The sequence below is a fragment of the Python bivittatus genome, unplaced genomic scaffold, assembly GCF_059951505.1.
Source record: "Python bivittatus isolate LINGU-HERP-01145 unplaced genomic scaffold, Pbiv_v1 ctg000840_np1212, whole genome shotgun sequence".
Taxonomy (NCBI): domain Eukaryota; kingdom Metazoa; phylum Chordata; class Lepidosauria; order Squamata; family Pythonidae; genus Python; species Python bivittatus.
In genome coordinates this window covers 32,816,381-32,838,729 of record NW_028277113.1, presented here as the reverse complement: position 1 = coordinate 32,838,729, position 22,349 = coordinate 32,816,381, and the positions used below count along the sequence as shown (strand labels likewise).

At 34.8% G+C, this 22,349-nt stretch overlaps 1 protein-coding gene across 9 annotated transcripts in view; it reads left to right on the top strand.

The window, feature by feature from the left end:
* Positions 1-22,326, top strand: part of ARHGAP28 (Rho GTPase activating protein 28) — an 88,850-nt gene extending 66,524 nt beyond the window's left edge. For all 9 annotated transcript variants that reach the window (XM_088131058.1, XM_088131060.1, XM_088131064.1 and 6 more), the window contains 11 exons: positions 1,287-1,444; positions 2,940-3,105; positions 3,193-3,284; positions 4,212-4,289; positions 7,621-7,783; positions 13,676-13,758; positions 14,540-14,737; positions 16,163-16,306; positions 19,225-19,349; positions 20,854-20,918; positions 21,616-22,326. In XM_088131058.1, coding sequence (XP_087987184.1) covers positions 1,287-1,444; positions 2,940-3,105; positions 3,193-3,284; positions 4,212-4,289; positions 7,621-7,783; positions 13,676-13,758; positions 14,540-14,737; positions 16,163-16,306; positions 19,225-19,349; positions 20,854-20,918; positions 21,616-21,716 — 1,373 coding nt within the window. In that variant the 3' untranslated portion in view covers positions 21,717-22,326. The remainder of the gene's footprint in view (positions 1-1,286; positions 1,445-2,939; positions 3,106-3,192; positions 3,285-4,211; positions 4,290-7,620; positions 7,784-13,675; positions 13,759-14,539; positions 14,738-16,162; positions 16,307-19,224; positions 19,350-20,853; positions 20,919-21,615) is intronic.
* Positions 22,327-22,349: the final 23 nt, after the last annotated feature.

Here is a 22,349-nt window from a genome sequence, read left to right as displayed (position 1 = left end):
AAGGTGCTGTATAAATATATTCCAAAGTTGCCCAAATCAGAAATTTAACACCAATTGTTGGTTTCCAGTATCTAATACATGACAATAGATAAGCTTGATGATGTAGCTCCAGATTTGGAAAACTGAATCCTCCCTCATTCATTGGTATTACATTTTCTGTAGGGATATTCTCAGAATCGAAGAACCCAACATAGCATGTTTTTTTAAAAAATCTGGGAAATAATTTAATCCTTGGTAGCAGTATCTTATTTATATTTTAATACAGAAATCCTGTACATTATTAATTCAGAATAAGTCTCTTTTATCTCTGTGGTACATATTTCTGAATAATCACATATCAGATTTTGTACTAAGTTTACTAGTTTACTAAGTTTTATGCTATTCTTTCTGACTCCAGACATTCTCATGGTAAGACATTCCTACTATTTTCTTTATCACTGAGCAAAAGGAGTTTTAATCAAAGGCAGGCAGCTTTTTTTTTTTTTGACATAATTATATTTTTGAGCATATAATGCTGCCATAGAAGAACTTGCTTTTTTCCTAATACCTGTATTTAACACTTGGTAAACACTTATTAATCATAAGACTTAACTAGAGAAATTATACCTCCCCATTTCACATTATCTTTGTTAAAATTTCATGAGCTAATACATTTCTAAACCAAGCAAGAGGTTATAGGCACCATCTATTTTATTTTATTTTATTTTATTTTATTTTATTTTATTTTATTTTATTTTATTTTATTTTATTTTATTTTTTTAAGAATGCTGACAGGGCCTCTACAGGACACAAAAACATTCTTGTAAATAAAGATGATGCTAGCATTTTGCTTTGTTTTTTATTTTTTATTTTTTAAAAAATTAAAGAATATAAAACAAATTAAATTAGAAAGGAAGGAATTTAGCAGAAACCAAAAGAGGCCACCAGGGCTCTTGGTTACTATGAGCAGCAGATTGTCTGCACCTGCTTAAAACCCATTGAGTTCAAGATGGGGAGAAAAAAAATCACATGTGTTTTGCACTTCATCCACAAAGCTGGACCTCAGGTCTGTCATTATTTCTTCACTGCCAGTTATCTCAATGCCCTGGATCTCAATTCAGGAACTGAGGTGGAGTAAATGAATAACAAATATCTTTGTAATTTTTTCATGAATTGCCAGATAGTTCTCACTATAAACAAACAAACAAAAAATGGTTTAATGGTCTGGAATTAGTTCCTCCAGCCTTTGAGTGTGTTGTTTTTCCATGGAGAATACAACATTCATAAAAATTCTCCCTTGATTTCAGCTAGTGACTGTATGGAATATGAATTCAATAAAGACAGCCAGTTGGAGAAAGAGGAGCTTTCCCTTGAAATTTCATTCTCAGAATCAATCATGGTGGTTCCAAAACACAGGGAATGTCACAAAAATCAAAGGTTAAAAAAGGATGATTCTGCATTGCCTGTAAGTTTAAGCTCCTCATGTTTATGTACTCTGTATTTAATGCCTGAGTTTCTTTCAAGCATAATGGCTATCTTAAAATATGTAACAATGGCTTTGGAGATTTAAAAAAAAAAAGAAAACCAGTTTGTTTTCTAGACATGTACTATTAAACTGAGACAAATAATTAAGGAGCAGGGTACCTCACTGAAACAGTCCATAGGATATTCATGTTGAGACAAAAGGTCTCTGACAGGCTTCAGTTACAAATTACAAAAGGCAAGAGAAAAGTCTCTGCCCTACCTAACTGTATTAAAAATGCCTAATAAACATGTGCCATGTTCAGTTTCAAATTAGTCAAAGATGCTACAGATCTGGCACGCACAGCTTTGTTCTACCTGTCAGGGGCTTCTAAAGGAGCAAAGAAATGGATAAAATTAATTTATCTCTCTTCCTAAACTCAAGCAAGTTTTCCCTGAGTGCTGGAGCCTATTCAGCAAGCTCAGGAAAAGGCACAGCTTGTTTAAAGCCCCCAAAGTTTTTAGTTTTTTTCCAGAACCCAAGAATGAGTGCTGCTGCTGGAGTTCATAGCAAAATAATAAATAGCAAGAATATGGAAAGAGAAAGAAATCTCCTAGTGTTAAAAAAGCATGTTATTGTAAAACAGCACTTTGTATAAATGGATAAATAAAATAATTATATCAGTTTATTTGCCCTTTAATAATAACATAATTTACTACAACTAAGTGCTATGAGCTATATCAACATTCATAAATATTGAAAAAATCATAAATATTGATTCTTAATATTCATGCTGCATACAAATATTATTTCAGAATTACGCATAAAATGGAGAAAGGGAAACATTGACCTGCCATATAGACATACTATCTATAAATACTTGTATTTGTACAGATGGCATGTTAGGAATCAGTGTAACTGTGGATTTTCCCAAGTCTCAGACAAGATACATGGTCTTTGCTTGAAAACACTGTGTGTCATTTATTTGATCTTTTCTATTAGGTTTATTGTTCCTAGGAAGACTTGATGATAGTTGCCACTGGAATGCATATTAATGTATATTAATTTCCCTAAACATAAGATATGTTTAGCCTAATATTATGTATAATTACTCACAAATAAAGAGCAATCCTATGTGAGTTTGGGTGGAACAGTGAAACGGTTCTATGCTGCTTCTAAGTCATCCAAAGTTGCATCTAGCAAGGCAGGAATACAGATACAGCTTGTTCAATGTTATTTTTTTTTCTAAATTCCTACTGAAAACAACAGAAGGGGAAATTAACTATGCCAGCTATAGACTGAGGGTCCTAATCTGTACTCTTCTTATGGGAAAAAAGGATGATAAATTTTAGAAGGTTTCTGATTTATAACTTGATGCACTTGCTTTTTTGTACTCCTTTCACTAAAAAAAATATACTTAAGGATGAAATATTATATGCATGCATGCATACTTAATAATATTTTTGAATGTTAAAGAATTATTTATAATCTATTACAGAACTATACAATTAGGAAAAGTCGACTTGGATCAACTGAAGTTGGAGATTTGTCTCTTGATGACATGAAGAAAATTCGTTATCTCTCTCTGATTGAATTAACTGCTTTCTATGATGCTTTAGGAATAGAGTTGAAAAGGAACCGGACAGAAAGGATGAAAAGACGAGGTAGTTACAAACAGTGTTTGAACAATGGATGTTTATGTTTTTAGTAACCAGCAAAGCATTACTCATTTTAAATTATTTTTCTTTAAGAAAATGGTCTTTTTGGAGTTCCATTAACAGTGCTCCTGGAAAATGATCAAAAGAAGGTTCCTGGAATTAAAGTCCCCCTCATCTTTCAGAAAGTGAGTAGAATTATAAAGAGCTTAATCCATAAAGTCACCACTGCATATATAAAGAACAATAATCATGCATCATAATTTCAGGACAGTTGGCAAGTTTACTTCGTATGTTTTGAGGTAGAAGGTTGTAACTTCAGGTGGGATCATGCCTCTCATTATAGTTCATGGTGTACATTGTGCTTCTTCAATCTGAAGCCTCCAGATGTTTTTTGGATCACAATGCCCAGAATTCCCAACAGCTTGGTCAAAGATTATTTAGGAATTCAGGGACCTACAGTCCAGTCCATCTAGAAGATCCCAATTGGGGAGCCCTACTCTAGAAAAGATAACATAGTCACCACTGAGTGCAAATTTGGGCTTGCTGACTCATCGTCAAATGATAAAATAGGAACAGTTGTTTTCTCTCTTCTATTGTTTTTATTTTGCTTACATTTTCTTACTAAGAATATCATTAAATCCTAATGATCACTGATTATTATTATTTTATTCATTTATAAAACTTTTTTAGTCCACTCTTTATGAAGAGTAATCCCCTTCGGAAACATGCTTAGAATTATGAACATACTAGAACAATATAATGCTATTTTATTTCCTAAACAGCGTTAACAATTCCTTCAAGGTTTCACTGAGTAGAAGGTTTTAATTCCTCTTTAAATTTTTGTTTAGGCAAAGGTTTAGGGTGTCTGTTACCTTTAAACTTCTCATTCAGCAGAGGGAATTCAAAAAACTAATAAAAAACCCACTTAGGGATTTGGACTAGTCCTGTTTCCTTAATCACATTGATTTATTTTGGTTAGGCATAATGTTGTGCTATCTTTAATGTTTTACGTTCACAGGAGCCAATTGTTGTAAAAATGTCTCTCTATGTATATTTTTAAAAATCTCTGCACTAACAAACTGCATAAAAATACTTTGTTTATTATGGCATAGCTATTGCTCAAACTTGAGGAAACTGGTCTGGAAACAGAAGGTATTCTTCGAGTGCCTGGATCTGCCTCCAGAGTGAAGGTACTCACTTTTTCTTGAAAAGTTAAAGATCTTTGATGTTGCTGTAGAGAGAAAATCATTTATGGGCAAATTCTGTATGAACATAAATATACATAAAATGAACTGTGTATCATAGATGTTAACAGTGTTCTCAATTTTACAGTTGTAACATTGCAAAAATGCCACAAAAACCTCAGAGTTTGATGAATTGCAAAAATATTGCTGGGGAAAATATTGGGGGAGGGGACAAAAGCAGTGTCGAATGCTAGATCTGTGCAGAGCTTTGGATTCAGTTGCAGAGAGGTGCTTGAAAGCATGCTGGGGGAAATTCATTAGCTGCCTGCAACTTCATAAAGCAGCTGCATTGAGGAGTGGCAGACAGGTCCTATGTTTGCTCCACTGTGCATTCCAAAACACCTTTCTGCAATTGACTCCAAACAGTCCCATAGCCCTACTGAATGTTAAATATGCTCAGTAAAAACAACAGGGAATGTAATGGAGTACGGCAAACAGGTATATTCCACCCTGCTTCATATTTTTGCAGATTTAATTTACTTTCATTATTATAACTACTTTGTAGTTCCATTACTTTTGGGTTATCAGACAAAAATCTGAGATATCACAAGCCACAGTATCCTAGCAGTCTAGCGAATGCTGCAATGCAAACCATTGGATCTTATTTTTTTTCTTTTTTCTTTTCTTTTGGATTATGTGCCATCAAGTCATTGTTGACTCTTAGTAACCACATAGATTTTTCTCATGCTGATGTGTCCGTAACCTGGTCTTTCAGGTCTTTCAATGGTGCACCTGTTGCTACTATAACTGTGTCCATCCACCTTGCTGCTGGTCCTCCTCTTTTCTTTCCTTCTGCCTTTCCCAGCATTAGAGCCTTTACCAGAGCCATATCTTTGCATAATGTGTCCAAAGTAGGACAACTTGAGCCTGTTCATTTGTACCTCTAGTGAGAACTGTGGGTTGATTTTTTTTTTTTTTGGTGATTTGTTTTCTTGGTTGTCCACAATATTCTCAGGAGTCTTCTCCAACGCCATAGTTCAAAAGCATCAATACTCTTCTTATCCTGCTTTTTCAAAGTCCAATTTTCACTTCCATAGAGTATCACAGGGAAACCATGGCTTGCATAATTCTAATCTTTGTAAGTATAGACATATCATAGTATTTGAATATCTTTTCCAAGGTCTATTGGATCTGATAATCCTGTAAAATCATTCTTTGCTGCTCTAGGGTACATCAATGATAATGCACCCTAACATTTATCATCTCCTTGCTTTAGCTCACTGCTAAACTTCCCAAACTGGGAAAAATACTTAAGATTAAGTATGTGTGCTTTCAGCTTTGACCTAGATCCAGTGCAGTGCTTTGCTACATAGTGCATTATCCAACCCATCCAGCTTTCTTGGAGAAGAAGAATGCTATCACCTCTTCTGAATATTAAATAAACACGCTCAAGTGATACAACAAAGGAGTAGGTATGAGGGAGAGGAGAGGAGAGACAAGGGTAGAGACAGAAAGAGACCAGGCAGAACAACTCTTCTACATAAACAAAAACTTTTTAGGAAATGGGAACAGGGATCTCCAGAAGATATCTTACCATGGCCTTCAATTTGAAAACACCTCTATCAAAACTGAGTCAATTATATTCAATTTATGCAAGAAGACAAATGTGTAATTCAAAGAACACAAAATTTCAATACTTTGGGAGAGATTATTCAAAATGAAATGTAAAATGGTAATATCTGTATGGAAGCCACCTTCCCTGTCTTTTTCTTTTAGAACCATCCACAAAACCTAAGACTGAATACCCCTACTACATTACCATGGCCTCAAACACATAATTCTATCTCACAAGTTCTTTGCTGCATGTATCGGATTTCCTAGTGGTAAAGAACTAGTTTTGCTAAGATTACCAATAAGAAGCAATATGATGTTGGGCTAAGAGAAGGAAGACCCATGTTCAAATTCACCCTCAGCTATGGAAACTCAGTGGGTGACTTAGGACTGGTCACTCTTGCCTCAGGGCAACATGTCTCAGAGGGCTGTTGTGGGGAGAAGCGGGTGAAGTGAATGCTATGCATACTGCTTTGAGGAAAGGCAGGATACAGATCTAAGAAATCTAACAACTGGAGAATATCATTCTAAAAAATAAATGTATTACAAGCACCTTTCCATATTAATCTGAAGTAGCTCGTATCTCCAGGATGGAAAATATTTCATCATACACATTCAAGGCCTTGTCTGTTCCAATTATTCTATACTGCAGCAAAGAATAATACTTTCAACATTAGATTTCATACACAGTTTATAACTTACCTTATTTGTTTTCTTTATGTGTCTTCTGAACCAATGTGATATGTGTTACTAGGCCAGACTTCCTTGTATTAGAAGGAAAGCCAAAAATCCCCAGGAAAAATGTAATGTTTTTAATTTCAGTTATTGAATCATTTAATGTTAGCCAAAAAGGGGAAACAGAAAAAGACATTTTTAAAGCTGATCCAGATTTAACCATTCAAAGCTATCGTTTATTATGTTGACATTCACATTTGAAAGCATTCCCATTTTTTAAGGAAAATGCATGTGGTTCTAATTTAAGATTATTCTTTGAATGTAGCAACTGAGGAAAGATTGAAAGACTTTCTGTGTTCTTTAGCTTCTACTTGTGTCTATCAAAGGATGGTGCCACTTGGGCCATGTTTCAGTGTAAGCAAGAGATGTGCAAAGCTGTGTAGATATATTGTGTGGTTACAAACTTAGGAAGATAAGAGATTTTAGAGTGATAGATATACCATTAGTTCAAATGTCTTTATTATCTTTTATGTTACTTGCTTCATGAACATTACCCAGAACAACATGACTTTGTCATGTGAGGTGTCCAGCAAAATGAGGATGTAGAGCAGTATTGGCTTTTATTTTTACCTGTACATCATCTTCTCTTTTGTCAGTGGGGTTCTCATGCTTCTGTGATAGCTGTTTCAGGATTAGAAAATGCACTGTGGAGAGGCGATTTCATTTTTCTACTGTACTGATCAATGCGGAATTGCAAGGACTTGAGTCTACAAACAGTTAAACTACAGCTTGGTATAATTGAACTGAGTATTATTTTGAAAAAACTAGCTTAAATATATTTAATATTGGTACTCAAACTATATAAGATGGTTTTCAAAGTGTTATACTTAACAATCCAAGAGCAAACTTTATATACTTTTAATTTAATAATAACTTCATTAATAAATGCTACATTCTGTCTAATCAAGCTGTTTGGAAAAAATAAGATATAGTGCACTTTCTTTTTATTGGTGGTCATGTTTAACATTAGTTATGTTTGCTTTTCCTGTAGAGTCTTCGCCAAGAAATTGAAGCAAAATTTGATGAAGATACTTTTGACTGGGATCAAGTACGCAACAATGATGCTGCAGGACTGCTGAAGATGTTTGTACGAGAACTACCAACTCCCCTCTTCCCTGTGGAATATTTACCTGCTTTTATCACATTAGTAGAAAGTAAGTAGGGAGGAATCAATGTTTTTTCTAGTACCAGCATCTGTACCCAATGAGGTGGTCACAAACAACCTCACCCTTTTCCAGCTGCAAAACTATGTCACTGCACATAACTCCTGTTGCTTTGCCTAGGGTGTATGTGAACTTCTGATTTACTTCTGTTAAGTCAGTGCTGTTGCATCCTCCAGCTCAAGTACCAAGTCTGGACAGTTGGATAGAATATTCCATGCATTAGTATAATAGAGAGAAAAATGAATAATGGGAAAAATGAAAGGGTCAGTATCCATATTGCATAATCGCAAATTCATACTAAATGTTGAGGCATAGTTTAGAGTAGGATTAGGACACTTTTTAGAAGTTTTGGCGACATTTGAAGTTTGGGGAAGTGTCAACAGCATCACTTAAAAATGGCTGCTATGGAACCATGGTTATTCAAGGGGGCATAGCCATTCATAAAATGGGGTGCAGCCAGGAAAAAAAAAGATTTAATTGAAATTAATTATATTAAAATAAAGGCATATAATTACATTTTAAAAATACAGCTTTTGCCTTTAAAATAATTTCATTCATTTACCCTACCTATTAATAAATAATTTACAGCTCTATCAATAGGTGCCATCTCTCAGGTTTAGGTCTTACTCTTTCAAAATACAGACCATCTTCATAAAATTTATAACACGAAAAATGTATGAGCAGTTTATTAAGGAAATGAACCTAGTTCCAGTGACAAATCTCATCTACAGTATTTTAGAATAATCAATATAATTTAAGTTACATATATCTCTTATTATTCCACAGCCATATACAAAAGACTGGCATTCTACATCATGCTAAGCCAAAAGTAAACACTGAGTTTACTACATAATGAGTTGCTACAGTGAGTAAGCCTAGGCAAAATTTGAGCAGGACTTGCAGGTTAGTGTTTGGTGGCCCAGACCTGGGCAAGGTGACAGTAGTGATACAGCAGTGTGAGGTAATACTCTTCACTTGTCAAAGCACAAAAGTGAAAGGACTCATCTCATTAGGGTATTTTATGTCATTCCAACACCTTCTCCGGCTTCTAGGCTCTTGCCCAGCACTTCCAGTACCCCATAGAAAGCACTGGAAGAAGCCATTGGAACAACATGAAGAGAAGCAGTGCAGCAGTTTCTCTTTCAGAAGCAAGAGAGCATGGCACTTCACAAAGGGTGTACAGAACCTTTAAAATCTGAAACATCTCAACTTCAGAATGCTTCATTTTGTTTGAAATATTACTGTGTGTTTAAATCAGGTTGTTTCTAAAATACCGAGAATATTTTAAGCTTGAAATGCCACATTTTCAGCTCAAAATCCCTGTTTCAAAATCGAAACAGAGCTACTTCGACCATAAAACATTTCTGGTATAGTGGGAACAATTCATTATGAACTCAGAAGAGTGTTTTGAGCTCAAATTATTTTTAATTAGAATAATTAAAACAAAGCACTCTTTCAAAGCTTTGCACAGTCCTAGTCTGTGATTTTCAAACTTCTATATGACGCAGACAGATGGTTTTTAGGGAGGATAAAAATATCTGATTGTCTAAATTCCAGCCTTGTTGAAATATATTTCTGTGAATCTTTTAGTGTTTTTACTGATCATCCAAAAACAGTTAATTGTTGATGACTCCTGTTTGGGTAGGGGTTAGGGAGTCAGTTCCAGACAGAAATGTTATGCTACTTCATATAATGTCTGTAGTGTTATCTCTTTTAATAAAAACCACACTTTCTGGACGGTTGAAAGAAGAGCTTCTGGAAGACAGTTCCATGTTGTTTATTATTGTAATGTCTTGTCCCTTAGCTACTTTTTGTATTTTCATCCATGCAGGATACAGATTCCTTGCCAAAGGCAAAACTGCCAGTGATTTCAGTGAGATAATTGGTTGAGTCAGGATAGTCTGAATTACAGTATTAAGATAAACAGCCAGGAATTGATGCCAACCAATCCAGTTATACTCTGGGAAATTTAGATCTTCCCTTTGGGTTAGAAAAGATAATGTTCTTTCTATCCCATTTACACATCATCTGCTAATCTAGTTCACTACTTTCTTATAAGCTGATTGGTAAATGATATATTATCTAGGACTGGGTAAAAACCTTGAAGGAATTCTTCAAACGGAAGACGTTTTGGTTGAATCACTTGATTGAAATAGATTCAATGAAGAGATGTGGACCCTGCGTCAAAATAACCTAAAATAGCATATTGAATTAGGAGAGTCTGAAGTTCTTCATAGGCTTTGAAGTGCTTCATGGACTAGATGGCTCTGCAATCACTATTATCTCTGCCTCCTAAGACAGGCACTGCAATAATGCCAAACTGGTTTATAGCAAAGCATATGATGAAGGTATCATATGGTATAACAAGCAAATTAAATATCATGTGGGTGTCACGACAATTAAGTGGCCTCAAAAATAATTCTTAAACAGTTTTAACAATGGTTCCACAAAGGTTTCTCATCAAATAAAATTCAAATTGAATTTGACAGGTTAGATAAATGGACTGAAAATAAGAGAATGACTTTTAATAGAGACAGATACAAAGGTATTCTCTTAGGAAGTAGAAATCAAATGTATTGATACTAAATGAAATATGTCATGCTTTAGATTCATCAGTGAGCAAGAAGTTGGATTTAATGGATACAGCTTTCTGTGGTCTATTTGGATTTTAGCAAAGAGGATTTTAGTTAATTTTAGTTAAGACTTTTAGGTAAGTTAAATTTTAGTTTAATTAAATTTTACTTAAGACTTTTCAATCAACTGCAAAACTACAGTATTATGTTCAGGTTGGATTGTCATTTCCCTATAGAAAATATGGTTTTCCCATCAGTGAAAAATAAATTGGGGTTTTTACTCTATTCTCCAAAACAATTTCCAAATTGTGGTGGTATTTAACATAAGTACTTTGTGCCTAATCTAATTTTGGGATCTTGGAAATAGCTCTGCAAGCATTAGTCATGGCCTTAAGAGGCTGTAAGAAAAGAATACAACTACCACTCCTCAGAATTCATTGAAAAGCTTATTGTTGTTATTGTTTTTAATAGGGTTATTGATGTTTAGAATAGAATCTTTCATGGCCACTTAAGCTGGCCTAGCTTCAAAACCAAGAGAATAAGGAAGAATAAAAAGTAACTCAAAAAATCTGAATGCAACTTAGGTTGGAACTAGTCTTTATGTTAGAATTATTAGAAAATCATGGGCAGGATGTCTACATATTTAATCAATCCACTCGTTAATTAAATTAAAAGAATTTAGAAAATGCAAGCACGTTTCATATTCCAAAGCCTTCAGGAGAGTTTTCCTTAACAATAGCAATAGTTTAGTGTCAGGGAACTGTTTTTCATAGTCTGTAACAGGAGTAGGCAACCAGTTGTGCTCTACATGTTGTTGAACAACAACTCCTAGGAAGCATAGCTAATGAATAGGAGGTGCTGGGAATTATTCAGTAATATCTGGGTGCTACAGGTTGCCTACTGTGTAATTTAGGTTTCTTAAAAAGAGAGAAAGAGAGAGAAATAGTAAGAGAACCAAGTTTCACTTTATTATTGGATTAACATTTCTATACTCTTCTCTTGTCCTTGCACCTTCTGCAGGAAGGAAGCCCTTGGGTGCAGAATAGTTTTAAATCTGCCATAAGACATGGCAGAGCCACTGTGCTTTTAGAAAGATAAACTACTGAAATGAACTATTTTCAGATATCAAGACAGAGATGTATTATGTTGCACAGAGAACTTGTACTGTGAACTACAAGTCATGGCTCTTGAGACATCAAAGAACTGATTGGCAACTGATAATGAAAAATGGCCTGTTAGTGACCCAGAGAATATCAACTATGCAGAGAATGAATCCCAAAAGACAAGGCTTCCTTGTAAGGGACACAGTATTTTAAAAGGCCAAGCAGAAGTTTTCTAAGCTATATAATGCTAGGCGCTTGAGGCTGAATATATATATTTATATGTGTGTGTGTGTGTGTGTGTGAGAGAGAGAGTGATGTATGTGTGTGTGCGTGTGTTATAGAGAAAAAAATAATGAAAATTGCCAACACTTATAGCCTTTATATAGCCTATAAAGTGTTGAATATGAATCAGTGGTATGTGATGAGCTATAAAATCATATTTCCCTAATTATTGCTCTATCAAATGCTTTTGTTGTGGGTATTTATCACTTTTTTATTATCATTACAGTAATACAGAGGTTAGTAACAACAACATCAAGAAAGTGAAATATAAATTAGACCATTCTGGCAGAAGGATTAGCAATATCAAAATAAATATACAAATGCAACCATGTTGAAATTTCTGTTGGCCGCAGAAGAATGTCCAGATCTGAAGAGACTAGTCCTCTGATGCCATCAAAACAATCTGGTATCAAAGAGCTCTAGCAAACCAGTGCCCTGAGGGTTTCTGTTTTTCTTAAATTTGATTTATTTTCTTCCCCTTTGGAAGCGAGACAGGCAAAATGATTAAGACTTGTGCCGGTGTCTGGACAGGATAGAACTATTAACAAATTCAATTCTGAAATTCTTCATAATGGAACAGAATTTAGCCAAGACTCAAAATAATACTCATAGTGGGACATTAAAGAGTACAGTATGTGGCATATTGCCAATTTCTAAAAGGAGGCTGCACAGTAGATCCAACAAACTGCAGAGCTGTAGGTTTCCTGCAGGGAGCAGGGAGAAAACTTGGAAAATAGAAAGCATGCCCATAGAAAATAGAGAAGGCTTTCCTGTTCACAGCTACAACTGTATTTTTGAATGGGCACAATGTCTGAAAAAATAAACTATTGAGGATGCTCTGTAACACGTTTTCTAAGCTCCTGGGTTACTCTCTGCCACCCCATGTTACTAGGTGGGTTTTTTTTTTCCAACTATCTTCCCAATTTTATTTTCTAAGAACAACTTATACATGTCCCTGGGGTATTTCTGGAAATAAATAAATATTTATTTATTTATTTGATATGATATGATATGATATGATATGATATGATATGATATTGGTATCTGGTATTTTGCTTTGCACCTAGTCAGCATTTCACTTAATTCATTACAAAATTATATTTAACATAATCTAAACCCAAAAATGTAAATGGATTAGGGAGCCAAGCACCAAAGGAGGTTTCTATGGGTATGAGGATGACCATTGAAATCACACCTCAGATGCCAGATCTAATGGCTTTAAAACTCAGGAACAGCAGAAATCTGGCATCTTCAGTTTTGTTCAGTTTCTTATTCTTCCAAATGTAAGCTAATCTTGTCCCATTTCCCATATTCGTTTTTATGTCTTGCCCATGACACATATATTTGTTACTCATTTGTTACTGATATAGTAATTTTTAAAATCAGTTTTCACAAATAAACTCTTTCTATATGCGCTTTTTTCTGTACTGTGGTCCTTGATATGTGCACTATTGCACAGATTTGGTTTCAGATGCAAATTCAAGAGTGAAGATTTTGATATATATCTGCATTCCAGTTCATACAGATTTGGGGATTTCTCAATAAATTATGAATTGATAGAATCTCTATAATCAACATGCCTAAAGAGAATTAAACCCGTTTACTAAGGATAGATTTAGTAAGAGCTTTGAAGCTAAGATTTTAACTAAATGAAAATCTATATATTGTTGGACATATACCTCTGTCACAACACAGCTTCAGTGATTCCCTCTCTGTCCTATCCCTTAAAGCTACTGAGGAAGGAATACTGAATTAGATTTACTTCTTGTTTGATTCGGTGAACCTTTACCTTCTTTTTTAACAAGTATCTCTACTTCTTACTGATAACACTTATTAAAAACCATAGCTCTATATATCATGCTAGTTTTCCCCCAGGTAGCCCATTTCAGTTTTTTTACAGGCTTTTTGTGATCTTTTATTCTTAGAAATCTCCAAAATCAAACTACAGCTGCAGGCTTTGCATTTGCTGATCATGCTGCTTCCAGATGCTAGTCGTGATGCAGCCAAGGTAGGCATATTATTCAGTAGGGTTTGCCATCAATCTATACTTGATAATATTCACATGATCCAATAATAGATGAAGAAACAAAATCCTCCAAAGCCCTCAACAAACCTGCTACTTTCTTGTTTTTAGGCAGTTTCCTCAATCTGGAACCTCCCAGATGTTTTGAGCCTTCAGCTCCCACAACTCCCAGCTCATTTCTACATAAAGCTCTTTTTGAAGTGAAAAGACTAGCAGAGTTGTATCCATGATTTATGGAGCTCCAAAACTTTTCTTTGAATGTTCAAGAAAAATACTTTAGAAATGTACTTAATAGGGCTGAATGAAATTTCAGTTTTTCAAATTAAATGGACTTATTAAACTGAATTGACAATCAAATTGGATCTTGGGTGATCCACACACATTAATATTTGGTAGGTAACCCTTAGTAGTGACACATGCCCACCAAATGGAATAATTTGTAGAACAAACATGCCTCAATTGGTACTTTCCAATTGTAATGATGTACAACTTCCATCATCATGTGGGATGGGTGCCACTTTGATAGATGAAGGATGCTTTCCACTGTAACTTGTTCACTTTGACTTGAAATTGGCAGAAAAACAGAATAGAAATATTTTAAATAAATACTATTATTGTAATTATTATGTACAGTCATTAGCTGTTCTGTGAAAAACATTATTTAATTCCATGCAAAGAATACCTAATTTTTCTTACAAAATGCAGTTAATAGCAGTGTTTATCAATAATTTGATAAATCTTAGTGATTTAATTGATTTTTATCTAGGCACTTCTACAGTTTTTGAAGAAGGTAGTTGCTAATCAAAATAAAAATAAAATGACTTTATGGAATGTCTCCATGATTGTTGCCCCGAACCTCTTCATCTACAAAGGCAAACATGCCAATCAAGAAGAGATGCTAGCAGCAGCCACCACTGCACATGTTGTAAGGCTTTTGATTAAATACCAGGATATTCTCTGGATGGTAAGTAATGCTTTCAATTTTACTACTAAAAAGTACTGCCATTTTTTCTTGCAGAGATCTTCCTTTTGTCCAGGTCTTAAAGATCTAGAAACTGTACCCACCTAAAAGTAGCTGCTTTGCAAGATAAAACAGAGAGTTATTTGTGTTTAAACTAGGGGCAATAAAATCATGCCTTCCCAAGCACTAGCAATAAGCCCTTTTCATGTATTTAAAAGTTACAAGAACCTGTAAGGACGACTGGTGAAATAATCCCACATTTCTAGCTTACCCGTTCCTGTATTCTCATGTTCAATCTCTTCTATCCGTGGCAGCTTTTCATACAAAGGTGTATACTTGCATAAAATCTGATATAGCCATACAGAGAATAGGCACCAAGATGAGAAGTTTGAGTGAGCACGTATGTTTTCATCCTGTGAAAGTAACTTCTAACATAGCTGTGCTGGAGCTATAGAATTAATATTAGTTTTCAAATCTATATTTGAACTTTCTAGCTGGCTGATAAAGCCTATGCAAGAAAGTTACATGCTATTTCTAGTCGTAACTGTTCAGGTTTCGGAAATTCAGACTCCATCTGGAAGCTTTTGAGATTCAAGTTAATACATATTTTCGAATTTCTAACAATATTTTTTTAAATGTCTAAAAGTATAATATTTTTATGAGATTTATATGAGATATGGGGTTTATAGAAATATTGCAAATTAGCTAATTCTTAGGTTAAACAAGTCCAGTCAAATTCAAATATTTTCTTTTTTTTAATTAATTTTTATTAAAAGTTTTTACGTAGCTAAAAGACAAATATGTAAGTATATAAAGAAACATATAGGGCGCAGAAAAAGAATACAGTTAAATAAAGGAAAAAAATAGTTAAAGAAGTGATTTCCACCCTACTTTACAGCAGTTACAAACTCATTTTCCTTCCTCCCTCCTTAACATTACAACAATCCCTTCAGCCCCTTATTCAATCTTTTTTCAATCATCAGATCCAGAAATCGCCATTTCATTTTTTTCCATTTTCAGCAAAAAGTCCATAAAAGGTTTCCAGTCTTTTATAAAAGTACTTATTCGAATTTAAATATTTTCAAAATATAACACATTAATTGCAAAACACAATAGCATATAGAATATTTATATGGAAGAAATATTTATATGAAAAAAATTACTTGAAGAAAAAATAGAACTTTATTCAAAGCTTTTTTCTCATCTTTAACTAAGTTATGGTGATTTCTATCAGGAATAAGACTATAATGTTGGGTTTGTGTAGAGAATTCAAAAAACTGAATCAATGGGTGACAAAACACATTACTTCACCTTCAGGAAAAAATGCTGATGGTGATACAATAATATAGGAAATGCCATTATGATTCTGATGACATTCAGAAAGCTATTCGTCATGTAAACTTATCTTTTCTTTATTTTTCTATATAGGTCCCAACATTTCTGATCTCTCAAGTGAGAAAGATGAATGAGGCTACAATGAACAACACTAAAAGGCAGCTCATGTTTGACAAGGGTGTAAGAAAACTGTTGAGAAGAAAAACTATGGAGCGGGAGAGACCAGAAAGAACAGAGGTGGTTATTTTATGGATTGATTGCTTTTCTGAATTAAACAAACCAGTATATATTCCAAATAATGTGCAATAAAAATAAGTGAAATAATATAGTGGGATACAGAGGAGTATGACCAATCCTTATAGAGTGAACCTAGCACTTAGAAATGCCTAAGTACCAAGGTTTTATATTTGCACACACAGCTTCTTTCTATGGAAGTGTTAATGCCAGTTACCATCTGTATTAGTTTGATTTAAAGAATAAAATTTAACTGAAGACAGCACAGTAAAGAGCAGTTACTACAGTGGTTACCTTTTGGGTTTTTTAAAATTGTACTTCAGAATCACGTTAATCAATGAGCTTCCTGCTTAGGAGGCAGGTATAATATTGTGCTGTAAATGAGGTAGCTATTTACCATTCACTATTTAGACAGCTCCAATGGATGGTTTCTCTCTGGTTACGAATAAACTTTCCATAAAATAGATGATGAACCTAGAATTTATGGCCAAATTTACTACAAGATTTTAAATCTGATGTGCTGATACTCATATTCATACTAGAATATGAAACTGATAGTCTTTGGATCAGTAATTTAAATGTTTGTGAATTTAGCATAAAAGTTGGTTTTCAGATGTTCTGAAATTGGAGATGAACTGTTAAATACTTGTTCGTTTCTTTCAGTGGTACTAATTGTGTTAAGGATTGGAAGCAAGTGTTATAAATTGAATTATTCTGATACTTTTCAAAAAAAGAATTGAAAAACATCTGTAGGCACATAACATCAGGCCAATCAAGTTGCATTTACAACTATCTTTTTAACCAGCAGCATACTCCAGTATTAACTTCAACAGTAAAATTGCTGCCTCTTTCGTGGGTTTAATACAATTGAAATTCTCACTAGGAGGATGATTTATCTTATATGCCATTACATTATGTGAGTAAGGTTAATAATACTAAAAAAACTTCCTAGTTTATTTAGGAATACTGAATAGTTGTGTCATACTTCCTAACTGTTCACAGTGAATCTGTGACACAGCATGCTAAGTCAAATGGAAAACTCACTCAATAAATGCCAACTGGAAAAGATCTAACAATTGTTTATTTTCTAAAGTTAGTTGTTTACCTGTGGGCCACTAGTTTCTTGCACCCAGATGAACAAAAGCAAGAGTCTCAAGCTTACATATACCTTATAGAGTAAAGTTAGTTGGTCAAAGATGTGCACATCTTTTGAGATCCCAAATTACAAAGGGAGAATTGTTTTATATAAGTATAGGGGTATCATTCAGAATTTGGGGACACTTACAGTAACATTCTTTGAAATGCAGCAGGTCAGCTTTATTTACAAGAGGTGCCAAGACTCTGTTATTTTAACACACTGACCCTGGATTTAACTGTGGAAAGAAAAAAGATAAGGTAACCACTACATATCCTTAAGTCTGGTACTTTTGATCAAAGGCATAAATTATTAACCAAATCCATTGCTTTATTCCTATGAATCAGTTTTTATTTTTATTACTGGAGGGAGATTATTAGATTTGTTAATTTGTAAGTTAAAGGCTGGATTCACAAGTGTGTTGTGTAAATCTAGTTACTATGGTTTGCAAGCCAGGATATTTTGCTTAGCAAAATGTATAAACTGACAATTATGGCTTATTCAACCAATAGTTTTAAAATAGTGTTATGTATAAACTAGGTAAGACCCTTTTTATGTATTGTGATTAGTTCCAAGGGACACTACCATTCATTTGCTGTGGAACAATCCACCTAGCAGTTACAGTACATGCATTTATATCTCTTTGCTTTCAAGGGTATAAAAGCCCAGCTAACTTTTGAGGGTAAGACATGTTGCTTCTCTGTGCATTGGTATTTCTTTTTTTGCAGTGAGAAATATTTCCTTTGTGGACTTAATATTGATAATGTTGAAAGTTTTCAGGTGCGTTATTTAATTTTATAGGTTTAAATTTTTTTTTTAACTTACAGACTATCAGAAACTACAAGTAACCTGAGCTATACTGATTTATTTTTGTAAGTGGAAGCCTGAAGAGCATTTATTGTAATTTACTGTGATGTTATGCCCTCACTGCAGAAAACAGCCTGCAATAACAGTGCAATGAAATACCTAGATGTACAGTTACACACACTGAAATTTCCCTGACTGAGCCTCTGATTTATCCTACAGTTGCAAACACAAAAGGATTATTCAGGTGCCCACAAGCAAACAGAAAGTACACCTGCTATGGTTCCTCCTAGGCTTTCTTTCACTTGGGCCATTTCTCACCAGTCCTTGTGTCTGATTCAGACTTCTCTCCTACTTCCTTTCAATCCTTTCTTTAGCTTAGTTTCCACGTCCTTCCACCTTCCTGTTTTTCATATTTTATCGGGCCATGTGATACCACATAAATGCAGCCAGTGGAAAAGTAAGGTTTGCAAGCTGATGCATAATTATTTGGCAAAGTTCATCTCAGGTCTGGGTTGATTGAGGGTGCATTTTTACACTTCTTGTGATTTTTTTGACAATAAGGAAAACTATGCTTTAATTTACATGTCAACCATTCTTGTAGGTAAATTTCAAATGGTAAGAAATTTAGCAGCAGTGACACTGATTCAGAGACAAAGGGAGGCTTTTTCCACCCACTTGTGTCCTCTGCATCCCAGCAAAGTCTCTTGTATGTTCTTAAGAGGTAGCTGCCCCCCAAAACCCTGGAAATTGCAGTGAAAATGCTCCATCTTTGCTGTTTTCCTCTCCCTTTGCAGCCTTTTTCTCAGAGTGGGCCTTTTCTGAGAGTATCCACACCAGGATTGGCTTTGTAGGGTGCAGAAAGTTGCCATAAGGAAAAGGAGGCAGGAAAATGCAACTCGGGATATAGCACAGTGGTTTACATCATACCATAATTAATATATATTGTTTGCTAAAACATTGTTTGTTCCTTGTTTTGTAGTCTGATATACCCGAAGGTGTGATAAGAGTCCATGCTCCACTGCATTCAAAAGTTTCTATGGCAATTCAACCAAATAATCAAACAAAAGCCAACGATATTGTGGCACGATTCTATTGTGAAAACAGGCAAGTAGAAGCATAACAATGGGCTAATACCTCAGATTCAAGGTTACATTGTTGAAGTAGATTTTACCTGGTTTAAGAAGCAAAGGAAGCTTCTATATTGTATATTATGTATATAATATATTCTTGTATATTACTCTAGTCAATATGCAAGGCTAAGATGGGTCATGCTAAACGGAAAGCATCCATGTGATTGCTTTGCCAGAGCATCAGTCTACAGCTCTATTCACTTCTGCCAGTTCATATCATAATTTCCAAGTTTACTAACTTTAGAAACGGAGCTGCCAAGCCAAGAGGCACAGGGAAACGAGAGGAATTGCTCTAGTATCATCTGAAGCCAAGTGTTACACAAATCAGACCCATTCACCAGTGTTTTCTCCACAAATTGCTCATATTAAAATGATTGAATCTAAAAATTACAACAAGCTGGTTTTAATTATAGTTGCTCTGGCTCAGCTAAGGAGAGCTGGCTTTGTGCTGGGAGCCTGGCTCTCTGAACAGAATTTCCTCTCAACAGGCAGAGCAATTAAGGGAGAACCCATGGTTCTGGAAATGCCATCTGCAAAGCTCTATTGTGTTCACAGACAGGATGGCAGAGAGACCATTTTCATAGAGATTTTGGGATGATTTTGCAACTTCAACTTTTCTCTCCCACTGTCCATTGCTTCCCACTTTTCATGAGAGCTGAATAAGTTCACAAGTTCCAAAGCTAGAATAATTTTCCTCCATTCAAGCATATATTAGTAGGGATCTGGGTCCATAGCTCCCCATCCAGGGCCACTTCCTTATGGCCATCAGCGTTCCAGTGGCAGAAGAGTGGTGATAATGGAGCTTTCTGTTGATGCACAAAGTCTGTGAAGGTGGGTATCTTTCTACAAATGGAGAAAAAATTCCAGCATGTCCTATGGTTCTTGAGTCATTTTCTGAAGGTCCATATGATTGCTGACTTTAACCATCTCTCCTCTGGATCATTTGTAATTAAAGAGAAAGATGCATATTTCCAGTATATGTGCTAAACAATTGCATTTATTTACTGAGAATCAAACCATCTAATTTAATGTAGAGAACTTTGAGAAGAAACATACAGCTAGGCTTTAAATAATGCATAATGTTACATTCAGTTCACAAGAAATGCTTGATATAAATCAGCACAGAATTTCATTCTAATTGTAAAATGTAGCTACCCAGAATCATGATGGCATTGGGAGGCCTATAAATCAATCAAATAGAAATAAACATGCCGAGGCTAGGTATACTTACTTAACAGTAAGTTAAGTAATTTAAATCTGTAGCAGCAATTCCATTTTATATAGAAGAAATACAGTAACATAATAGTTAATTCGGTTAAATGATTCTACACAAAAATAACAGATGTAATGCTTTCCAGACACTTTTCGATTCCACTGAACATTAGTCCCAGACAACATAGTGAGAGGTTTAATCCAGAGGACAGATCCAGATTGCCTACCCCTTTGCTACTAGAATAATGCTTTTTTTTCCCATTTAGACATGGATCATCAGAAGAGTTGAAAATGCCAATCCAAAGTTTATATGAAATTGGAGGAAATATAGGTAAGTCTTTATTTAAACCTCAGTAATAGCAACTAGGTCCTTGATATTAGCTTTGTACCTGCAGCCAACTAGAATGCACAGCAAGTATGATAGGGTTACATAGCCTTGCTCAAACTCCTCTTAGTACACAATCCATTTATCTCTATAAAGCAAAATATGATCATGGGACACCAGTAAGGTGAATATTTGCAATTCTTAATTGTTTCCTGCATGAGTGCCATGTACCAAGTACTTATACCATTACTGTAACTTAGTGCACCTCACAGGAAGTAAAATGGACTTCCAGAGTGATCTTATAGAACATCACTTACTGTAATTGTCTTTTTAGTTTAGAATTAAACTATTTTTCAAGTTGAAAGGCAATGTGCCACTGGCTGTTCAGGATAGGCCAGATAGTCTCTCCTCTGTGTTGGCAACTGCAGCATTTCACAGGCTACACGCTAACTTTTGCAGAGTCAGTGTGTAGAATTGTTGTAATTCTATTACCTTCTCCAGAATCTAAGATTCCCAAAAGATCCTACTTTGAATACAAAGGCCAAGCGTTACATGAGCTCTCCAGAGGGTGTGGCTGCTTCAGTACTTCAGGAAGGGATACTTCGCTCCCTTGTGTGGATATGCTGTATAAAGCACCTCTTTAAATGCTTTGCACAGTCGTAAAGCATAAGAATACATCTTTAAAAAGTGATATTTCTTTCAGGAGAGCACTGTTTGGATCCAGATGCATATATGCTGGATGTGTACCGTGCCAATCCTCAAGCAGAGTGGGTAATTAAACCAAAAAGAAGTTCAGTATTTTAAAGACATCCTGGCAGAGGGCTTTTGGCAATGTCAAAAGAACAGTCTGAAAGTCTTCCCATCAGGAGCCACGTTGCCAGTGATGAAGCCAAAGCAGGTGTACTCTGTGCGTATCTTCTAAACATAAACTAAGCCCTTTATCCTCAAATTTATTATAGAACCTGAGAACTTCAGTTAATAGTTTGTTATAATAATAATAATAATAATAATTTATTTTTAGTGAGTACATTTTTACACTGGTTTTACTGGTACCGGTTTTCAGCTTGATGCGATGTGAAAGAATACAGTTTGAAACGTACGTTAACAGAAAAGAAACTGCTTTTCACCCATTGCTTGCCACTGAGGAGTTGTACAGTGGCATCTCTGGACACAGGATGACATTTAATAGAAAGGTTCCCAAAATAAAGGGGGTAGCATTTTTTAAAATAGGAAATAAGGGCAGTGCCAGAATGTTATGAAAACTCCTGTTCAAAAGATTTTTTTTTATTGTGAAATGTTATTACAATACCTGTGACTCAGTTCATATTACTAGCTGCCAATGAAAAGGAAAACTACTGTGTAAAGTATTTTAGTGTATTGTATATGAATATAAATACACAATTGCAAATTATCATTTCTCTGACTTTGCCAATTATT